The sequence below is a fragment of the Lodderomyces elongisporus genome, chromosome 7, assembly GCF_030384665.1.
Source record: "Lodderomyces elongisporus chromosome 7, complete sequence".
Classification (NCBI taxonomy): Eukaryota; Fungi; Ascomycota; class Pichiomycetes; order Serinales; family Debaryomycetaceae; genus Lodderomyces; species Lodderomyces elongisporus.
Window position 1 is genome coordinate 465,084 of NC_083679.1, and position 19,368 is coordinate 484,451.

Consider the following 19,368-nt stretch of genomic DNA (forward strand, 5'->3'; position numbering starts at 1 on the left):
ATGTATGTGTGTGTGTGTGTGTATGTACTATTATCAATGCTGTTGCAATCTTTGTTTCTTCTCAATTCACTTTTTTTGGATTTCCAAAATTTAGCAGAATGCTTTCGTTCAAAAAGGGAGGAAGAAAATTTAGATTCTCATTTGCGCACTACCAAATATATTGCCTCTTGCCTCACTGCTAGCTAGCTAGCAATAAAAGACCGTTCTTTTTAAAATGAGAAAGGGAAAAATATATATATATATATATATATATAAAGAGGAAGAAAAATAAAGAATAAAAGAATGAAAGGGGAATTTTTAAATAGATTTAAAAGTGTGCTTAAATATATATTGATAATTTTTTTCTTCGTATAATACGTCTGTGTATAAGCATCCTAGAGTCATATTCTTCGCTAGTTTTGGATATCCATGTTGACCGTGCTTCTTGTGGAATCTATAAATAATTGATAAACGAATCGTAAAGACTTACGTAAAATCGATCAAACTTTGTATCGTTGAACCAGATTACCAAACGCAGCTAGAATACTTTGATGTTTCCCATTCTTGTCTTCATTTTCCTTCCACCACTCCCCTCCTCACCCTCAAGCACACCAACACACTAATACTCTAACACGCCCATACCACCACCAGTACCATTTCATTCCTTATATAATGTACAGCATTTCAATTGGTTCATATCCATTATTATTAAAGACAAAAGAATGCAACCAAGTAAAAAAAACACAAAAGAAAATACTAAAATAACATTCTTAAAATTCTCTATTAAAGTCTATAAAATTATATCAACACCAACTTCCGCTCATTACCTTTCAATTTCCTTTTTTTTTTTAAAAAAAATCTTTTTTCAATCTACTTCTTCTTTGGGATTAATTTGGAAAATGCACCCTTCATCTTATTTGAAATCTTACTGAAACGGAACAAGTAGTAAAGCACCATGCAAAAGATGATATTGAAGAAAATGTATGCAAAGAAGAACCCCACGTTTCTCCATCTGTATGAGAACTTGGCTCCAATAGTCAACAAGTACTCATCTGCGTTGGTGTACGAACAGTAGCCGCAATCGGATGTAGCATTGGGGTCTTGAAGATACCCACCAGCACGCTTCAAGAAATCTCCCGCAAACTCTGCACATGTTTGTCCTGATGGTGGGTCAAAAAATGAAAGCTCCTTATTGTTACAATGAATCTTCCTACCGTGCAAGAACGACGACACCAAGTTTTGAATAAAATAGGTGTATGGCGAGACTTTGTACATAAAAGTCCAAAATCCAGGCATCAACTGGACGGGTTGAACAACGCCACTGAATGCAACAATGAACGTATAAAGGAAGGAGACGAGGACGGCTGCACTCTCCAAATCTGGGGCAATGTACAACACCATCAAACCAAATGAGACAGCAAACCCTTGCAAAAAAATTCCTTGTGTAAAGTAAAACATACCCGAGTGCAGTGCAACTGTATCGACTTGAGTTGGGAAGTAAAGCGAAACAAACATAATGGCTGCACCTATCATTAAGTAAGGCATCTCGTTCAAAATCTGGGTCAAGATCAATAAAGACCAATGGTATGTGTTTGACAATTTCTCTCGAACTTCAAACAAATCACGACCTCCAATTGCCTTTTCTTGAATTTGATTAATCACTGGCGCTGACACAACAACTGATAAAAAGGCGCAGAACATACCATTCTGGGAACCTGTCTTTGTATGTTTCAACCCAAAGAAGGTAAAGCCAATAAACAAACCTGAAATTCCCATAAGGAAAATCTTGGCCATGATATAGTTGGGATCACGGTAGAATGTCAAGGCGTTTCTATGTAAAACCCAACGGAATTGGTAAAGGTATGGCGCTGCATATGTGTGACTCAACTCTTTCTCCTGTTCTTTACTAAGGTCAGATGGTTTGCTTCTTAATGATTCAATCAATTCATCTCTTTTCCTATCAGTCTCTATCTTTTCCGGCGAGTTGGACCAAACTTGGAACCAATCAGATGTAGTAGCAGCAGTCGCACCAGCCCCAATCGCTTCAAGTATATATTCCGCTGGATTTTCACTATCTTGGCACTTTCTTGCTCCGTTTCTTTCAAAATAGTCCAAAATGGTTCTAGACCTCTCTCCAATGTCGCCAAAGTAAACAGTCTGACCCCCCTTTCTCAACAATAATAATCTATCAAATTCTTCAAATAATGTTGCTGAAGGTTGGTGGATAGTACACAAAATAGATTGTCCGGCATTGGCCAATTCACGCAATAACTTAACAATGGCCCATGCTGATTGAGAGTCCAACCCTGAGGTTGGCTCATCAAGGAAAAGCAACAATGATGGTTTAGCTACCAATTCGACACCGATTGACAATTTCTTTCTTTGCTCAACATTCAACCCGTTACCGGATCTTCCAACAATGGCATCCGCATAAGCACTCATGTCCAAAACATCAATGATCTTTTCAACGTAATCCATTTTCTCCTTATCGGGAACATTTTTGGAACGTCTTAACCTAGCTGCAAATTGCAATGATTCTCTCACTGTGACTTCAGATACGTGAATATCTTGTTGCTGCACATATCCTGTACGTCTACTGAAAGACAAGTCCAATGGTTTTCCGTTAACCAACATATCACCAGTAATAGTACCGAAATCGATTCTTTGTGCCAAAGTATTCAACAAGGTGGTCTTACCAGCACCAGACTCACCCATCAATGCAGTCAATGTACCCGGAATACAGTAGCCACTCACATTGTCCAATAATTTACGCTGTTTACCATCATATGGGATCACATAGTCAACATCCTTCCAAATGAAAATATCTTGAACTTTCAAATCCTCATCATTTTTTTCAACATTTGGTTCGCGATCCTCGATATCCTCAATTGCAGGACCATACTCAAGGTCTTCTTCCACTTCCTTTTTAGCTTCAATAACGTGACGAGGCACTTTTCCCTTCAAGTACAAAAGCTTGTCACCGCCACCGGTGATTGGCTTGATGTACTCAGTTCCCAACGATGTAATTGCCAAAAAAAATGCCAAAAACCCAATAAGAATGCCCAAGTTTCTCCAAACATGTGTGAATCTATACGTGTACGCTATTCTCAAGTAGTCATCTCCCAATACCCAGTTTTGCCCCGCAACTGAACCGATAAAAGTACACACTTGTTCTCCAGCTGACAAATTCTCATATCCAGGACCAGAGGGTGTAAGATAGCTACCCGTACATTCCATTTTACGGCCATGAAATTCGGATGCGATAATTGCTTCAAATGCATACAATACTGGGTTGATGTATGAAATCCATTTGAACCATGGATGCATAGATGGTCTTTGAATCATATATGATGAATACATCAATGAAGCCAACATGAAAACACCGCCCAAGGCATTTGCTCCAGCAACCGATTTGTTTATAGCGGCAATGGCTTGGAACATTGATCCCATTGTGAGGTGTAGCAACACAACAAACAAAAAGCAAATAAAAAACTTGCCTGCTTCTCTAGCCAAGTTCGACAAAAAGTACAAAATAATGACAAAGAAGACATTGACAAGGATACTAATTGGAATCGAGGTGACAAAGTTGGAAAGCGAATCTGCCGAAGGATGGTACATTGAATAGTTTTTTTGTTTCATCAAAATGGGTCTACTAGCAAAAGACGCAGAGATTTCTGCCAACCCCATCAAGGACATGAATAACACAGCAAAGAAAATGACACCACCTCTCGAAAAAGCACCCGAGACATCATCTGGAGTATTGTAGTAAAGCGAACCAGCAACAAATGCTTGAGAAACACCGGCTCCCATAAGTGTTACTGTATACGCCTTATCACCCCATATTTTCTGAATACTTCTCTTTCCGCATAATCTGAGTTGCTCAAAATATGAAATAGTGAATGGACTTGTTTTTCTGGCACCTTTCATCTTTTCCTGATGAACTGACTTGTAGTACTCTGCTCTAACTTCGTCAACGTCGATTGAGTTGTTAAACTCGTCAATCTCATCAAGCAATGCTTGATACTCCTTGGATTTCAACCAGTAGCTTTCAAACTCCTCGGCTGTTTGGGGAACTTTGTTTTCCCATCCTTTTTTGGCAAATCTCCCTATAGGGTCAGTCAATGCTGTTAAAAACTCAGGGGTAGTTTGTCTTGCTGGACACGCCCAACCCATTTCCTCGAAATATTTCTTGGCTCTGTTTGCTGGACCAAAGTAGATTTGGCGACCGTGGTAAAGCACTGTCACTTTATCAAAACACTCGTAAATGTTTTCACCAGCTTGATAGATAGACACAAAAGACGTTGTCTTTAACACTTTTGTTGATGTCTTGATAGCTTGAGCAAACTCCAATGCGGTTGAGGCATCCAACCCTCTAGTTGCATTATCCCAGCAATAAATGGTACCATTACAGGCCAATGCCTCGGCAATGGAAACTCTTTTCCTCTCACCACCAGAAACACCCCTAACAAACTCATTACCAACTTTTGTGTGATACGTATGCCTTAATCCAAATACAGTGGCCAAGATTTCCTTTTTTGCTTGCACAAACTGTTCTCTAGACACACCATCAATTCTTACGTTTGGTGTTTTACATCCAATAGCAAACGACAAGGTTTGGTCAACAGTCAAGTGAGGAAAATGGACATCCAACTCCGGGTTATAAACCAAATCATTTTTGAAATGTTTGATCATCTCCTTTTGTGACAAGCCGTCGTATCTAATATCACCTTCGACACCTTTGTAGAGGTCATGATCGGTTCCACTGATGCTTTTCAAAAAGGTTGTGCAACCAGCACCCGGTCTACCCAAAACCAAAACCATTTCACCTGGCTTAGCAATGCCATTCAACTTGTGCAAGATGCTCTTATGTGGAGCTTTGAGACTAGAAACCATCTGTTGTATACCTCCAATGGGACCTTTTAACAAATCAAGACATGTTGGGACAACTGCAAATGATTCATCAGTACCATATGTGCACAAATCTTTAAATGTGATACCACTGCTTCTCAAGGCAATGCCTTGTTTCTTGGCAAAGTAAACAAAGTTGGACAATATTCTCATCAAATTGAACTCATCCATTCTCAATTCGAATTGACCCTCCTTATTGGTGACCTGTCTTGAGATTTCCCTCGAAATGTCATCCAATTTTTCGGTGTTGCCCTTTTGCGATAACGCTGTAATGGTCTTTACAAGGTTGAGTCTCCTACTCTCTTCATCGTTATCGTCGTACTCTGCATCGTAGTTCATCTTCGATTCGTAAGAAGTGAGTTTAGGCTCACCATTGTCAAAACTTTGTTTGTGATTGTGTCCTGTAAAATCTTGTATGGAAGATGAGGTAGAACTAGTGTCTGCCATGGGAAATAATATTAATGAGTGGTTCTATTGGTCTTTTTCCTTTTTTTTTTTCTTTTTGTAATATAGAAGTTAGGGTTGGCGAAAGCTTTAACACGGTTTTAATCAAAGATTGAATAACTACCACAACTTTCTTTCAAATAGAGTTACAGTTTTTGTTTAATTTGGATCTTTCTTCAGGTTGGTTTCTTTGTTGATGAAAATGTACTCGATAATAGTGATAATTATGAATGATGATATTGCTTTGACTAAATAAATAAGCAAACAAATAATTCCATTTGAAAACCGAGAAATGGGTCGTCTTATATAAGTTTATATATATATATATATATATATATATATGTATATTTTACATGTCTGCATCTGTGTGAAATCGAGGTTATGATCATTTGTGATGAGTGTGGGAAGGGCATTTGACACAAAAGCAAGTTGCAAATTGCACAGCGATATAAAGATGCAACAATATCAACAGAATGTCGTAAGAAGTGATGAAGGAAAGAAGAAAAACTTAGAATTGAAATTGAAAACAAACACAAACACAAACACAAAAATAGGATGTCGTCTCTCTTTATCTCCTCCTTCCATCTCTCTCTCTGTGTGTGTGCAACCGTTTGCCTATCAAACATTTTCTGTCATTTCTGTCATTTGCTTCTTTCTTTCTTTCCTTCTTTTCCCCTTTTCCTTGTACGTTTCGTCATGTCGTCGGCTGCAGATGCGTCAAAAAAAAAAACCAACAAAGAAAACATAGTAATATAGGAACCTCATATATTCTTTTTTTCCCCCGAGCATGGATGGAACAGTCATAACCGATCCAGAATGTCGTAAGCCTTTATTAAGACTTTTTTTTTTATTTGGTAACTTTACTAATCTTCCCAGTGCGAATTAATAAGCATTTGGCATCTTGACATATATGTCATCTCGTAAAAGTGTACACTGCAAATAACTTTCAGTTCCACGACACGGCAACTGGTCAAATGTACCTTGTTCGTTATTCTTCTTCTTTTTCTTCTTCATCATCATCTTCTTCTTTCCATGTTTCCTTCATTAACTATGAATGGCTTTATCAACAACATTCTTGACTGCACTACCATCAGTACAGGCACTGTTAGCAGCCTTTGTAGAAAAGTGTTCTTAGCCCCACTTTAACAAATTTAACTATACTTAGTAAGGAGACCATTGTTTTTTTAAGTAAAACAGAACTCTTTGCTCTCTTTTCCTCTTGTACAACAAGCCTTTGCGTGTTCTTGGTTTGCCGGTGTATGCGGGAAAACAAAGTTAAGAAAAAAAAAAAACGAATAAACAACCACTATCGCACCGGTAACCGAAAAACGACATAATTTGTTAAATGTCGTCTTATCCCCGTTTTAGTGGCTATAAATGTCGCATCTTTATTGGGAGAATGTCGTATGTACGGAGTTTGTACGGTAATAACTGTTACAAAAGCTAATTGATTACAGAGTAAATGTCGCTATGTCGCTATCTCGCTATCTCTCTTTCTCGCTATCTCGCATTGTAGCGATTGTACAAAGTCGCCTAGTTGTTTTGTATAGTCATAATGCTGCTTTATCTAATGGATGCATATACATATGAATTCGGTAAACATAAATGTCGTTCTAGTTCCCCTGAAGAATATTTAACTTTTCTTTTTTTTATTTTCTTCGGGGGGGGGGGGGGGGGGGGGGAGGTCTCCAATGCCAATAGACGGACTTAATACGACATTTAGTCAGGTTCCGTTGTAACAAAATGGATCAATGGTATTGCATATATCGCCATCCGAAAACCTGGAAACAAAAACCATCGACAGCAAGGAGGAAAAGAAAAAATGAAAAAAAGAAAAGAAAAGAAAAGTAAAGTAAAAAAGAACTATGAGAAACACCATCGTTTCATTTCCTTAATTGGTTTTCGGAGCATGCGTAGCAGTAGCCGATTGTTTATAGTGCCATGGTTTTGTTAATGAGAGCTCTGTGTTGCGCGGGTATAGACAATTATTTATAAATCAATAACAAGACATTAATAGTAGAGTGCATTTTAGATTTTATATCTTTTTTTATTTCTTTTTTGTTATGCTAACTGGAGTCATTCAAATACCATGACTTAGAAATAGGCTCTTTTTGGAACAATCTCCCCCATAGACCTTTATCAAGTTATAGTTTGTCTCTTGTGTTGGTCATGCTTTCGATCAATCGATCGATCGATCCATAAGTCGACGACGACTGGATTGTAATGAGCTTACATCTCATCTGGGGCTATTTCAGTACATCGCAAAGCCCACAATATACACAGAAAAGTAAACTTTAAGCAATGTGGAGAGGAAACTTTTCTTCTCTATCTCGTGGTTTCTATCTTCTTCATATATACACCATATCAATCACGTGATACAAGGATGTCGAGCTTAAAAGAAAAAAGTTTGCAATATTGCGCGGTTCTATTACACAAATATGCAAATACGTCCTCAACGCAGTACTCAAATATTTGTATTTGATCTTGATTTTTTTTTTTTTTTTTTGCTTTTGCCCAGTTACACCATATAAGAACACAAGTTATGATGTTTGACAATTTTATGATTTGCTTTATTATTTCTTTTTCTTTTTCTCTTTCTTTTTCTCTTTCCTTCTTTCTTCTTTTCAATCTTTGCGGTTCCCATTACAAACGTAGAAAAATGTAACACCATGCTCGTCTATTACATATTGATTTCACTTGCTATTGAATACTAGTGAAAACAGGTGTACTTTCAAGCTGTGAGTATCTCCCTTGACTATAACACTTTGTTTTTTGAAAAACAAATAAAGGTCTTGTAAACTCCGAAAACATCCGATATCCAGTACATTTTCAAACAAAAAATACTAAAAAAAAAACTAAAAATTACTATTTATAATGATAATTAGAATGAAAACAACAATGTGAGTTTAGGTTGCCGCAATAGAGACATCAATTACAATTGAATGCAAATTAGTAATGTTGGGGGTCCAAATTAGCTTATAGAAAATGGCTAAAATTTGTTCTTATGGGGAAAAAAAAAACTAAATACGATGAATAAGATTACAACTTTCACATTAAAACCCACCTGTATTACACGAAAATAATTGGCAAAAAAATTTGCCAATCTTTGAATTGACTCTTTATTTCGTTTTTGTCCTGGAACACTTAAGTTTCAAAAGATTAGGAAAAAAGGCTTCTTTGTAAAATGTAATAGCATTGTAAAAGTGACATACGGGAACAGACAGACTGCTCTTTGCAATAAAGACTCTCTTTGTTGTTTCCAACAAACAATGACCAGAATCCCAGAATAACTTGCCCTTTTGGTATTCTCTTGGGTTACTCCTTCCTCAATTACACTGAGATGCCTTTATTTCAAGTTTACTCAAAAAAAAAAAAAAAAGAAAAGAAAACAATCTTAATCTTTGGATGCTCTCTTTTTCCATCTCATATTCTCGTATCTCTATCTTTTCCTTGCATGTCTTTCCCCTATTTTGTAAAGCTTGAGGACTCAATCGTATAATCTCACAGAAACGCATCTTTTTCAAATTAACCATTTGTTTTGATGTTCTCCAATTCCCAAAACTGATCTTTTTTACCGTCAAACTCGTCCATGGTTTCAATAATGGTTTTCAAGTTGTCAATAACATTACTAATCGATACTCTAATGACTCGATCACTGATACCAGAAAATTTGCAAATCAAGGTATTGTCTTTTGTACTAAACAAAACACTCAATTCATTCAGCTTCAACACAGGGTCCGGATCAAGGGTTCTCTGGGCTATAATTGCCTGTTTCAGGGTTTCAAACGGAATCTGAAGTGTAAGTTCTGGCATTGGCCTCTGGGATCACTTTCTTTCTTTTTAGGAAGCAGGTACACAAATATGCTGTGAAGCTTCAATGTTCAAGAGTTATTTACCTGTTCTTTCTTTTTTTTTTTCCCCCATTTTTTTTTTTCTCTCTTGCTTGGAAAACATTTCAAGAGTAAATCATTTCTGCGCGATACAGAAAAGAAGTTGAAGACATTTTGAAAAAAAAAAAGAAAAAATTATAATATTTGACAAGACCATTTAAATTAGGAGCTTACTGCGCTAACACTCACTGCTTTCCTTTACTTCATCTTTCTCTCTCTCTTCCCCCCTTTCCCTTCCTTACCACCTTCCCCCCCCCCCCAATCCCTCTTTTCTCGTTCCGCTTTTCAGTCGCTGAGCCTCTTCTAGCCATCATTGTTGTCACAGTTAGCTTTCCTCTTCATTGTTTAATTTGTTGACCCTTCTTTTATAGAGCCACCTTGTATCTTAGAGAGAACAGTAATTTGTGGTTGATATGTCTATCAAGATACCACAATGATATTTCAATAGCTCTATTACAATACCTGCATAGACAAATTTGGTCATCTACGATGTAGATGTAACTATACATAAAATGAAAAAAAAAAAAATAGAAATAAAAATCGAAATAGAAATAGAAATAGAAATAAGAAAAGGATTTTACCCAATTTATTTCCTTACTCCTCTTCATTCCGTAATGGAAAGTTTTTCCTCCTCTAATTTCTTAAACTCTTCTGCTTGTCTAGCAATCTCCTCTTTGACTTTTCCTAAATAAGCGTCCAAGCGACCTAACTCATCGCTCTCATCTGTTCGTAAATATTCCTGGTCCCTCTTATCGTGACTCGATAGCGTATATGGAATTAAGTTTATTGGCTTTTTCGTGAGTATCTCAAATACTTTATCTGTTGGCTCATTAAACACAAGTTCGTCATAAAGTATCAGATGCACCTCGCCATTTTCTCGTTTTGGGTGTTGCGGGTTATAAGGATGAAGCTTTAAAGCATGAAAAATTTGAAAATTTTTCTCGTTGATCCCTAAATCTACTCCAGAATGAAAATGTAGCTTGATGATGATTTCAAACTCACCCCATCCGGTTTCAGTGACTTGGTATGGTGGTCGCTCAATGGATCTTATAGGGTTTTCATATGTCTCATGTAATTTAAATGTGACTTTTTTGATAAGTGGTGTCAAGTCAACATCACCGAGCACCGGCTTAAAGAAAACTGTCCAGATATGTGTATGATCTTGAGGTGTAGTGGCTTTCCGAGTCTCTGGTGTCAATTTATATGCATGGTTTCCATAAAGTACCGGTAACGATATCGATACAAACTTAATTCTTCGCGAATTGGAACTCATTTTCTTTTCTGGCAAGGCGCGAGGACGATATGTTGGTAAGATCTCTTTCAGTAAAGGGCGTTTATGACAACAGCTATGATAGTAGTTGTAGATACGTTGATTAGTCTAGCTGTGTATAGTTAAGAATAGTCAAGAATAGTTAAGAATAGTTGTGTGGGTGTGTGTGTCTGAGTATGTCTGTGTGCGAGTTTTCGCTGTGAATTACAGAGTGCAATATTTTGGTTTCTCTTCGACCTATGTGTGTGCGCTACCGCTTGAGTTTTAATGGATGTTGTAATTATAGTTGTAGTTGTAGTTATAGTTATGGTTGATGACAATAGTTACAGATTACAAAATGCTTCTCTTTAGCATCTCAAAATGGGGAGGGGAGTGGTAGCTTCTACATTTTTTTTATTTACATTTGGTTCAGTTGGTTTAGTTTTGTAGAACGTAAAATTGTTTTGTCTTTTAAGTGACAAGGATGATTTAATATATATTCTCATTGACTTTAAAGTTTGATAGCAAGCCGATTCTAGAAGTAGGAAATGATTATTATAGAATGTAGTATGTTCGTGCAATCTCAACAGCAACAAAAGAAATCAACGTTGCTGAGCATTGTTCTCGATACAATAATATATACGTACTGGTTGGAGACAACACTAACAATTCTGAAGGTGTTTGCTCGTAAATCAGTTCTTCTCTTTCTATCCCACTTACTTACTTACTTACATGTATTCACTCGCGCGTGCGCTTTGCTTGTTTATAATTGTGGCAACGCGACTTGTTTATTATGAGATCAAAACTTTCGCTTTACTAATGAGATTACGTTCTTTTCTTTTCTTTTCTTTTCTTTTCTTTTCGTTTCTTTTCTTTTCTTTTCTTTTCTGATTTGAATGTCACATCAGTCGGAAAAGTCAACTTGCATAACAACCTGAACCATGTCAGTGTTGACCATGCGAAAACGAAAACACGATTTCGAGGATTCAGTATGTTTAGATACAAGCAGATACAAACCTAAGAGGAAGAATAAAACAAAATGCAGAGTAAAAGGAGAAATAGATTAAATATAATATTCTATGATATCGCATACTAACATAAAGCTTATCAAGGACTTTGATGATTCTCTGTCTCATCAAATAATTCTACGTCAATTGGAAGACTTGCGAAAGCAAGACTCTTATGATGAAAGTAGTGGTCTCGATCCAATGACACAAGGGCCACCAGATGGTTTCAATGAATATGACGATAATGAAGAGATGGGGGATAAAGTGTATGACGAAGTTGGAGAGAGAGAGGAAGAAGAAGAAGGGGAAGGGGAAGGAGAAGAGGAAGAGGAAGAAGAAGAAGAATTTGACGAACCTGAGAACCTTCCAGCAGAGGCTGGTGTTATTGAGAAATTGACATTGAAAAACTTTATGTGTCATGATTTTTTTGAGTTAGAGTTGGGGCCGCAAATTAACTTTATCATCGGAAGAAATGGATCCGGGAAAAGTGCTATCTTGACCGGTATTTCAGTGGGGCTAGGTGCAAAGGCCAATGATACCAATAGAGGAAGCTCGATACGAGATTTGATTAAAGATGGGAAATCGATGTCTCGTATCACTATTGTGTTGAAAAACGATGGCAGCTGGGCTTATAGGCCCGAAGAATATGGTAGAAAAATCATTATTGAAAGGAAGCTTCAAAGAGTTGGAACCAATTCATATAGCATCAAGGATGAGCGTGGGAAAACGGTATCAACAAAGAAAGCTACTTTGGATGAAATTCTTTATCAGTTTAACATAACTGTTGATAACCCATTGGCCTTTTTATCACAAGACAAAGCCAGAGAATTTTTGACATCGGCCACTGCAAGAACAAAATTTGAATATTTTATGGATGGGGCTTTCATTACCGATATATACCACAATCTTGACCTTACGCAACATAACTTGAAAGAGATCAAAACCAAGATGAACCAAGCAAAAGCTTATAAAGATACATGCAAGGAAGAGTACAGAAAGGCAGCAATCATACACAACTCGCACATGCAACACAATCATTTGAGAGACAAGTTAAAAACTTTGGGAGGTAAAATACGCTGGTACAATGTCAAGACGCTTGAAGACAAGATCGGGCAATTGGAAGCTAAGATTGTAGCATTCGAACTGCAGATTTTGCAAAGAAATGAAGAGATAAAAATGTTTGACGAAGAGCTTGAACTTAAACGACCCGAGCAAAGTCGATTGGAGGAGGAAGAAGCCAAGGCTGAGAACGAAGTGATTGCCGGAGCAAGCGAAGTTGAAAGCTTGCGTGATGTGCGAGCCAAAATAAAGACAGAAATTGATACATTACTGGAGGATATGAGAAGCAATATTGACAAGATTGGGGAGCTTGAAAGAGATATAGTAAAAGCAAGACAAGCGATTGAAAGAGAAAGAGCAAAGATTGGGGAGCTTGAAAGAGATATAGTAAAAGCAAGACAAGCGATTGAAAGAGAAAGAGCAAAGATTGAAGAACAACAAGGTGGATCAAAAGAACAGATGAAGGAACAGTTGGAGAAGATTCGCTTAGACGTTCAACAATGTGAAGAAAAAATTGAAAACACTAAAATCAAGTACAAGGAAATAGATAAGGCGTATGAGTCTCGTGTCGAGGAGCTTAGAGCAACTAAGCAAATGGTTGGGTCAAAATTGCAGGATCTTCGACAGCAGCAAGTACAGTTAGACCGTGAACAGAACTTGCGGTACCTAGCTTGGGGAGCTAATAGAATGCAAAAAGTCATGCGTGATATTGATAGAGCTACTTGGATAAAGAAGCCTATTGGACCAGTGGGGAGTTATGTGCTGGTGAAGAAAGAATTCAAATCATGGGTCGGGATGCTTGATGCGATTCTCACAAAGACTTTAGACTCTTTTATCGTATCTGACGAGCGGGATAGACCCAAGCTTGCACACATTTTAAGAGCAAATCATTTGTTTAACCACAATATTATTGTCAGAAAAAACGAGCGCTTTCAATATAGTAGTGGGAAAGCTGCAGGCACCACGGTTGTTGATATGATTGATGTTGAGGACGAAGATATTCTTTATGCATTGATCGACACAAACTCGATTGAAAAATTGACCATAGCCAGTTCCCAAGAGGAAGGAAGAAGATTGTGCAGAATGCCGAATGTATACAGTGTTTTGATCCAATTTGGACCTGACTCTGGTAAGCGAGTCACATATAATGGGAATTTGAGCATTGATCCTGTTTATTATCTGACCAAAGCAGCCAAATTTGGATCTGCCAATAAAAACGATTTGATGGAAGAGATCATGTCTGGGATTCGTCTCGAGCAATTGAAACTTAATGAAGTAGAACGTGACACCCGTACGTTAAATTCCGAAAGGGATTCAGAAAAAGAGATTGTTAAACGCGAATTGCAACAATTAAAACAAAAACACTCCAAGTTGAAGCTGCAGCGAAGTGTTCTTGAAGATAAGATTGAAGCTGAGGTTGATTTGAGAAACATCAATAATTTAGAGTTGAGGATTGAAGACCTTGGGATTCAAATAGAACGTCTCGAGCAGCTAAACAAAGGGCTTGAAGAGAGAAATGAGTCTAATAAAGAAAAAGGAAATAGCCTCAAGAGACAAACCCAGGTTGCCAAGGATAAACTTCGTGTGTATCAGCAAAAGAGGAATGCTTGTCATGAGGCCAAGACCAAGAATCTTTTATACATCCAGACATATGAAGACAAACGCAAAGAATGCCTTTTGGAGATTACCAAATTGGAGCACGAGATTGAATCAAGTAAACGTATTTCGGAAATTGCCGAGCCAAAACTAGTCGAAGAACGTGTAGCTGCTGAGAAATTATGCACTCGAGAAGAGGCGCATCTTACCGATCGAGATACTCCAGAGTCTATGGAAAAAGATTTTCGCGTGGTACAGGAACAAATACAAGAAGCCGAGAGAAGAATGGGGTCGAATTTGGAGGATATTTTAAAACAAGTAGAACTTACGAGCCTGAACTTGAAAGCAGCAGAAGCCAATGAACGTGATTTGAAGGAGACTTTTGAGCGACTATGCCGAGAACTCGCCATCAGGTACAATTTTTTGACAACCACTATAAACCACCAAGTTAGTATTGCTCGGCGATCATTTGAGAGCTCAATGGAATTGAGGGGTTTTAAAGGCTCAATGAATATAAATTTTAGCGAAAGATCGCTAGAAGTTTTAGTAAAAACGAAACAGGACATCGAGAGGAATGGGATAGCCACCGCTGGTCGGACGGTTGAATCTTTGTCGGGAGGTGAGAAATCGTACACGCAAATTGCATTGCTTTTGGCTATTTGGCAAACCATGAGTTCCAAGATCCGAGGATTGGACGAGTTTGATGTATACATGGACTCTGTTAATCGTTCCATTAGTATTAGACTCTTGTTGAGCAACTTGATGAGATACCCAAAGTCACAGAATATCTTTATTACCCCGCAAGATATTGCAGTAGTAGGTGACTTGGACAATCCTTGCGTCAAGATCCACAAGATGTCTGATCCTCGAAAGGACTGAATGAACTAAAACAAAAGAAAGTAAACGAAAGTAATAAGAAGCAAAGAAGAGATATGTATACAATGGTAAGTCTAAAAGTGAGTAAGGTTACCACATTTGCTTTTCTGGTTTGTGTGGGCAATCTTTTGGCTCTTTTTTTTTGGGGGGGGGGGGGGGGGTTCTAATTTTTTTTCCCCTGTTTTCTGAGTCTTTTTTGGCCAAAGTAGCTTATATGTCTTTTTTATTTCTACTCTTGTATACATATGTATTTAACTATTTATTTACAGGATTTTTGCATTTATCTAGATCTGCTCATTACAAATGATCAAGTCATGAAATTTACCCGACGGATCCAAATTTTCGTAAGCTGCAAACATGTCTTTTGAAACAAATATCCGAGCCTCCTTCCATGTTCTAAGTTTTTCCAATTTGGACAACAAATCCGAAGATGAAGTAAATGGAGATGTTAATAGAAATCGGACAAACAGTTGCAAAACGCGTTTATTAACATATCCGCGTTTTATCAATGTATGATAATTGTATACTTCATTAGCAAATTGATGATCTGTTGCAGACCTCGCGCTTATGGAGTCGAGGATCGTCACAAAATTTTGGTTTCTCGAAGCATTCCTTTTTGATGTCTTGTTCATCAAGGCTTGCATGACCAAGAAAGCTTGCTTTGTATTTCCGACTTTGCACAATGCTGAAATGACAAATGCACTCACTCCAATATGACATTGCATTATAAATTCAAGGACGGCCCTTGTACTAATGTTTTGCAATGTATCATTACTACTCAGAAAATGACTGGCAAGCAAGTTTATGAATTCGGGTAAATCTGTAATAGCAATCGCCGATGACAATATTGGATTATGAGCAATGCCTCCGGATTGTGTTTTTGCAAAAGAGTAAACATTTCGATGAATTAACGGTGTATATTTTTCTGTTTGACATAATTGACAAAGCAAATTCTGGTGAATATCAAAGTTTTCCTTTGGTTCAAACTCATATTTGTATTCATTGGCTTCAATATTTGCATCTCGCCACCGAATTTCTTCCTCTTGGACTTTCTCCACTGGTTGGCTGTTATTGAGCAAAGCTTCGTTGTACGGTTGGTAATCTTTGGTTATGAGTGCTAGCCTTCTAAATGAATCCAATGCGGGTTTCAAATTACCCAGTTTCGCGTGTGATTCAATTAGAAGCAGTAACATAGCCCGGTAATTGTCCCTATGGTGCAAATATGAGTAGAAACGTCTGAAATATCGTAATAATCCCAGTATTCGCAAATGGTCTTCATTATTTGCAAAAATTGTAGCGAGTCGAACAAGCACGGAGTCGCAAACTAGAAAAGGAATAAAATCATTCTCCTGTACTCCAAAATTCAACTCCGCGTAGAACTTGTGGTTATCAATAAGCTCGTGATAAATAAACATGGCACCAACATGGTCAGATTTAGCGCAAACTTGATCTATTAAGTATGACCAAAGCTGGTTCGGAATCTGATACTTGGGGCACTTGTCTAATAAAAAATGCTGTAAAGATATAGCGGCTTTGATATTTCCCGATTGAAGTAAGTCATAACTGAATGTTGTGAGGAGACTGGTCTCTAACTCGTGATAATTGGATAAAATAAATTCTAGTGTTTGCAGTTGAGGCTGCGACTTTAACATCCATCGTAGCGCAAAATTGAGGTACTTTTTAGGGTCAGCATCAAGTACATGAGTTTTGTTCTGGTTTGCGAGGTCCGAGAAACAAAAGGATACATGATTGGGTGGTTTTGAGTAAAATCGCTTTTGCAATAATTTTGGAGGTATAACAAGAGCCTGTGAGCTGCAGCATTTACATCTGCCATTATTAATGCCGCTACGATAATTTTGGACTCGTCGTAGTGCCAGTCGTGTGAGTATACTCGGTCGAGGGTACATTTTGGGGGATGTTCTTTTTTTTTTTTTGCAAGGATATGTTGTAGTCAAGTTGAAGGAACTAACCCTTTTTTTGCTTGCTTTAATCTCGATTTCGGTTTCGATTTAAGCTTCAGCTAAGGTCTCTTCTGTCGAAAACCATTAGAAATCATGCCAGGATTATATGTCGCGTATATTTTGACGGTTCGATTGTTGCGAACTTTTGTGTGAGAAAACGCAAAAAATAAAAAATTTTGTGTGTGTGTATGTGTGCTGAAAAATTTCAAAGAGCTTGTCGATAATACAGAAAAGAAACAAATCCAAAAAAAAAAAAAAAAAAAAAAAAAAGAAAGAAAGAAAGAAAGAAAGAAAAAAAGAAAATAAAGGAAATAAATTGTACATTTTACAAGTTCAAACTTTATCCAGTTCACAATATATTCACATCACAATGCTTAGGCTAGGACTCCCACGTTCAGCAAAGGCTGTGCTGGCCATTCAATATCGAAATACGATACATGCAAGTCGAATCAGCAGACTCAATAAACCATCGATGGGCTTGAAGGCGACAGCATTCATGACATCTCTTCGTTTCAACTCCACTGCCAACACTTCTAACCCGTCGACCGCCATTTTACCAACCGATGCAGCGTCATCTTCCGAAATTTCCGATAAATTAGTTTCTTTCAGCGACTTGGCTGATAAAGTGCCAGTTACATCTTTACATTCTGATCAGCTTGGATACTTGAAGTCGATAGGTATGGGACAAGGATGGGGACCGACAGCCATCATAGAAAACTTGCTCGAGATTTGTCATGTATATACTGGCTTGCCATGGTGGGGTACGATTGCTGTGGTTACAGTCGGTATAAGAGTGGTGTTGTTTCCATTATATGTCAGAGCCAGTGCCAATGCTACCAAGATGTCTAAAGTGAAGCCTCAATTAGACCAAATTATGAAGGAGATCAAAGAAGACGACTCTGACTCTGTGCAGAACAAAATGAAATTGTTGGAAAAGAGGAAGAGATTGCTTAAAGAAAACGGTATTTCAACCATGGCTTCCTTGGCCCCAATTGTGCAATTGCCATTTGCTTACGGGTTTTTCCAAGCGTTGAGAAAAATGGCCAACCACCCTGTTGAGGGTTTTGAAGATCAAGGTATCTGGTGGTTTGAGAACTTGAGTGCTGTTGACCCATATGTTGGATTACAAGCAATTGCAGCAGTGGCTGTGATTGTTGTGGTGAGAATGGGTGGTGAAACGGGTCAACATGCGTTGGCTGCCAATATGAAAAAGATCATGACGATTGTGCCATTAGCTTCGATTCTCATTACCAAATCCTTTTCCGCAGCGGTAGTATTATACTTTGCAATCAACTCCTTACTATCTTTGGCACAAGCTCTATTGTTCAAGATGCCAATGTTGAGAAAGATGTTGGGTATGCCACCAAAATCAACAGCCGCAGAGTTACAACAAGCTAACAAGAATGCGCCACAGACAACTGTTAAGGATATGTTTACCAATTATCTTGAGGATACCAAGAAAAAGAGTGTGAAAAAAGCTAGAGAAGTTGAAAAAAAGATGAAAGTCACCAAGCAGAGACAAAATTCTGCCAACGATGGTTTTATTAGGAGAAGACAGCAATAGATCTAGCTCATGTAAGGTCCGCATATAGTGCATATGAAGCTTGTGTATTAAAATGTAAATAAATTCTGTGCAAGAGAATACATCTATCCTTCTCCCTAATTGTAATTCACACGATACCTCTACAAGATAAGAGAAAGGGGAGGGGGGTTTTCCCTCTTTTTCTCCCCCCCCCCCTTCCTCCTCCTCCCCCAATTAAACGAACAGCATAATTCTGTTTTGACTTGAATTCGGAAAATTTGGTTGAACTTTATTCTACAAAAGCAGACACGTGATTGATTTTTATTGATCCGATAAAGAGCGCAATTCGAGTATCCGTAAAATTAGAATGAAAGATTCAAGTATGTACACTTTAAGAAATCAGATGGTTGCTAGTGAGGCTAAATGAAGTTACATAAAGTGTAATTGAAAAAGAAAAAAAAAACACTCACACACAAAAAAAGTGTTTTATTGTGGCTCTTTGGTAATAGTTGAAGTCAGCTTTCGTATTTTGTTAGATGCTGCCATCGCTTGTTTGGAATCAAGAAAAAAATTGGACATTATTATCCGATACAGTTCACATACCCGGAAATAAATAAATACTACTAGTTACTTTAGCGAACTGGTAGTTGAACTTTTTTTTTGTCTTTTTTTGTCTTTTTTGTCTTTTTTGTCTTTTTGTCTTTTTGTTCAAAAATGAAGAATATAATAGAGCAGTAGAGAAATAAAGAATTAGAGAAATATTTGAAAAAAGTGGCAAGAGAATGGAAATAGTTTGTGAATTTATAGAATTGCTTTGGTATGAGATATTCTATAATCCTTTAGTAGGAAGGTTTAAGTCTGCAAGCAATTACTCTAC

General features: G+C 37.6%; 6 protein-coding genes across 6 annotated transcripts; 2 read left to right on the top strand and 4 right to left on the bottom strand. All coding sequences in view use genetic code 12, as the record gives it.

The window, feature by feature from the left end:
• Positions 1 to 849: 849 nt before the first annotated feature.
• Positions 850 to 5,334, bottom strand: SNQ2_1 (ATP-binding cassette transporter snq2; the record flags this gene model as incomplete). The annotated part of the gene is made up of 1 exon (XM_001523316.2): positions 850 to 5,334. One exon carries the CDS (start codon positions 5,332 to 5,334, stop codon positions 850 to 852), a length of 4,485 nt encoding a protein of 1,494 aa, XP_001523366.2.
• A 3,522-nt stretch (positions 5,335 to 8,856) lies between these two features.
• PCC1 (EKC/KEOPS complex subunit) lies at positions 8,857 to 9,144 on the bottom strand (the record flags this gene model as incomplete). Its single annotated transcript, XM_001523317.2, has 1 exon — positions 8,857 to 9,144. The coding sequence occupies one exon, from the start codon at positions 9,142 to 9,144 to the stop codon at positions 8,857 to 8,859; it is 288 nt and encodes a 95-aa protein (XP_001523367.2).
• A 681-nt stretch (positions 9,145 to 9,825) lies between these two features.
• Positions 9,826 to 10,494, bottom strand: YAF9 (NuA4 histone H4 acetyltransferase complex and the SWR1 complex subunit; the record flags this gene model as incomplete). The annotated part of the gene is made up of 1 exon (XM_001528785.1): positions 9,826 to 10,494. The coding sequence occupies one exon, from the start codon at positions 10,492 to 10,494 to the stop codon at positions 9,826 to 9,828; it is 669 nt and encodes a 222-aa protein (XP_001528835.2).
• Positions 10,495 to 11,411: 917 nt separating this feature from the next.
• smc6 (Structural maintenance of chromosomes protein 6) lies at positions 11,412 to 15,011 on the top strand (the record flags this gene model as incomplete). The annotated part of the gene is made up of 2 exons (XM_001528788.2): positions 11,412 to 11,459; positions 11,574 to 15,011. The coding sequence occupies 2 exons, from the start codon at positions 11,412 to 11,414 to the stop codon at positions 15,009 to 15,011; spliced, it is 3,486 nt and encodes a 1,161-aa protein (XP_001528838.2).
• A 281-nt stretch (positions 15,012 to 15,292) lies between these two features.
• PVL30_005119 (uncharacterized protein) lies at positions 15,293 to 16,915 on the bottom strand (the record flags this gene model as incomplete). The annotated part of the gene is made up of 1 exon (XM_001528790.2): positions 15,293 to 16,915. The coding sequence occupies one exon, from the start codon at positions 16,913 to 16,915 to the stop codon at positions 15,293 to 15,295; it is 1,623 nt and encodes a 540-aa protein (XP_001528840.2).
• A 424-nt stretch (positions 16,916 to 17,339) lies between these two features.
• PVL30_005120 (uncharacterized protein) lies at positions 17,340 to 18,533 on the top strand (the record flags this gene model as incomplete). The annotated part of the gene is made up of 1 exon (XM_001528791.1): positions 17,340 to 18,533. The coding sequence occupies one exon, from the start codon at positions 17,340 to 17,342 to the stop codon at positions 18,531 to 18,533; it is 1,194 nt and encodes a 397-aa protein (XP_001528841.2).
• Between the last annotated feature and the right edge of the window lie 835 nt (positions 18,534 to 19,368).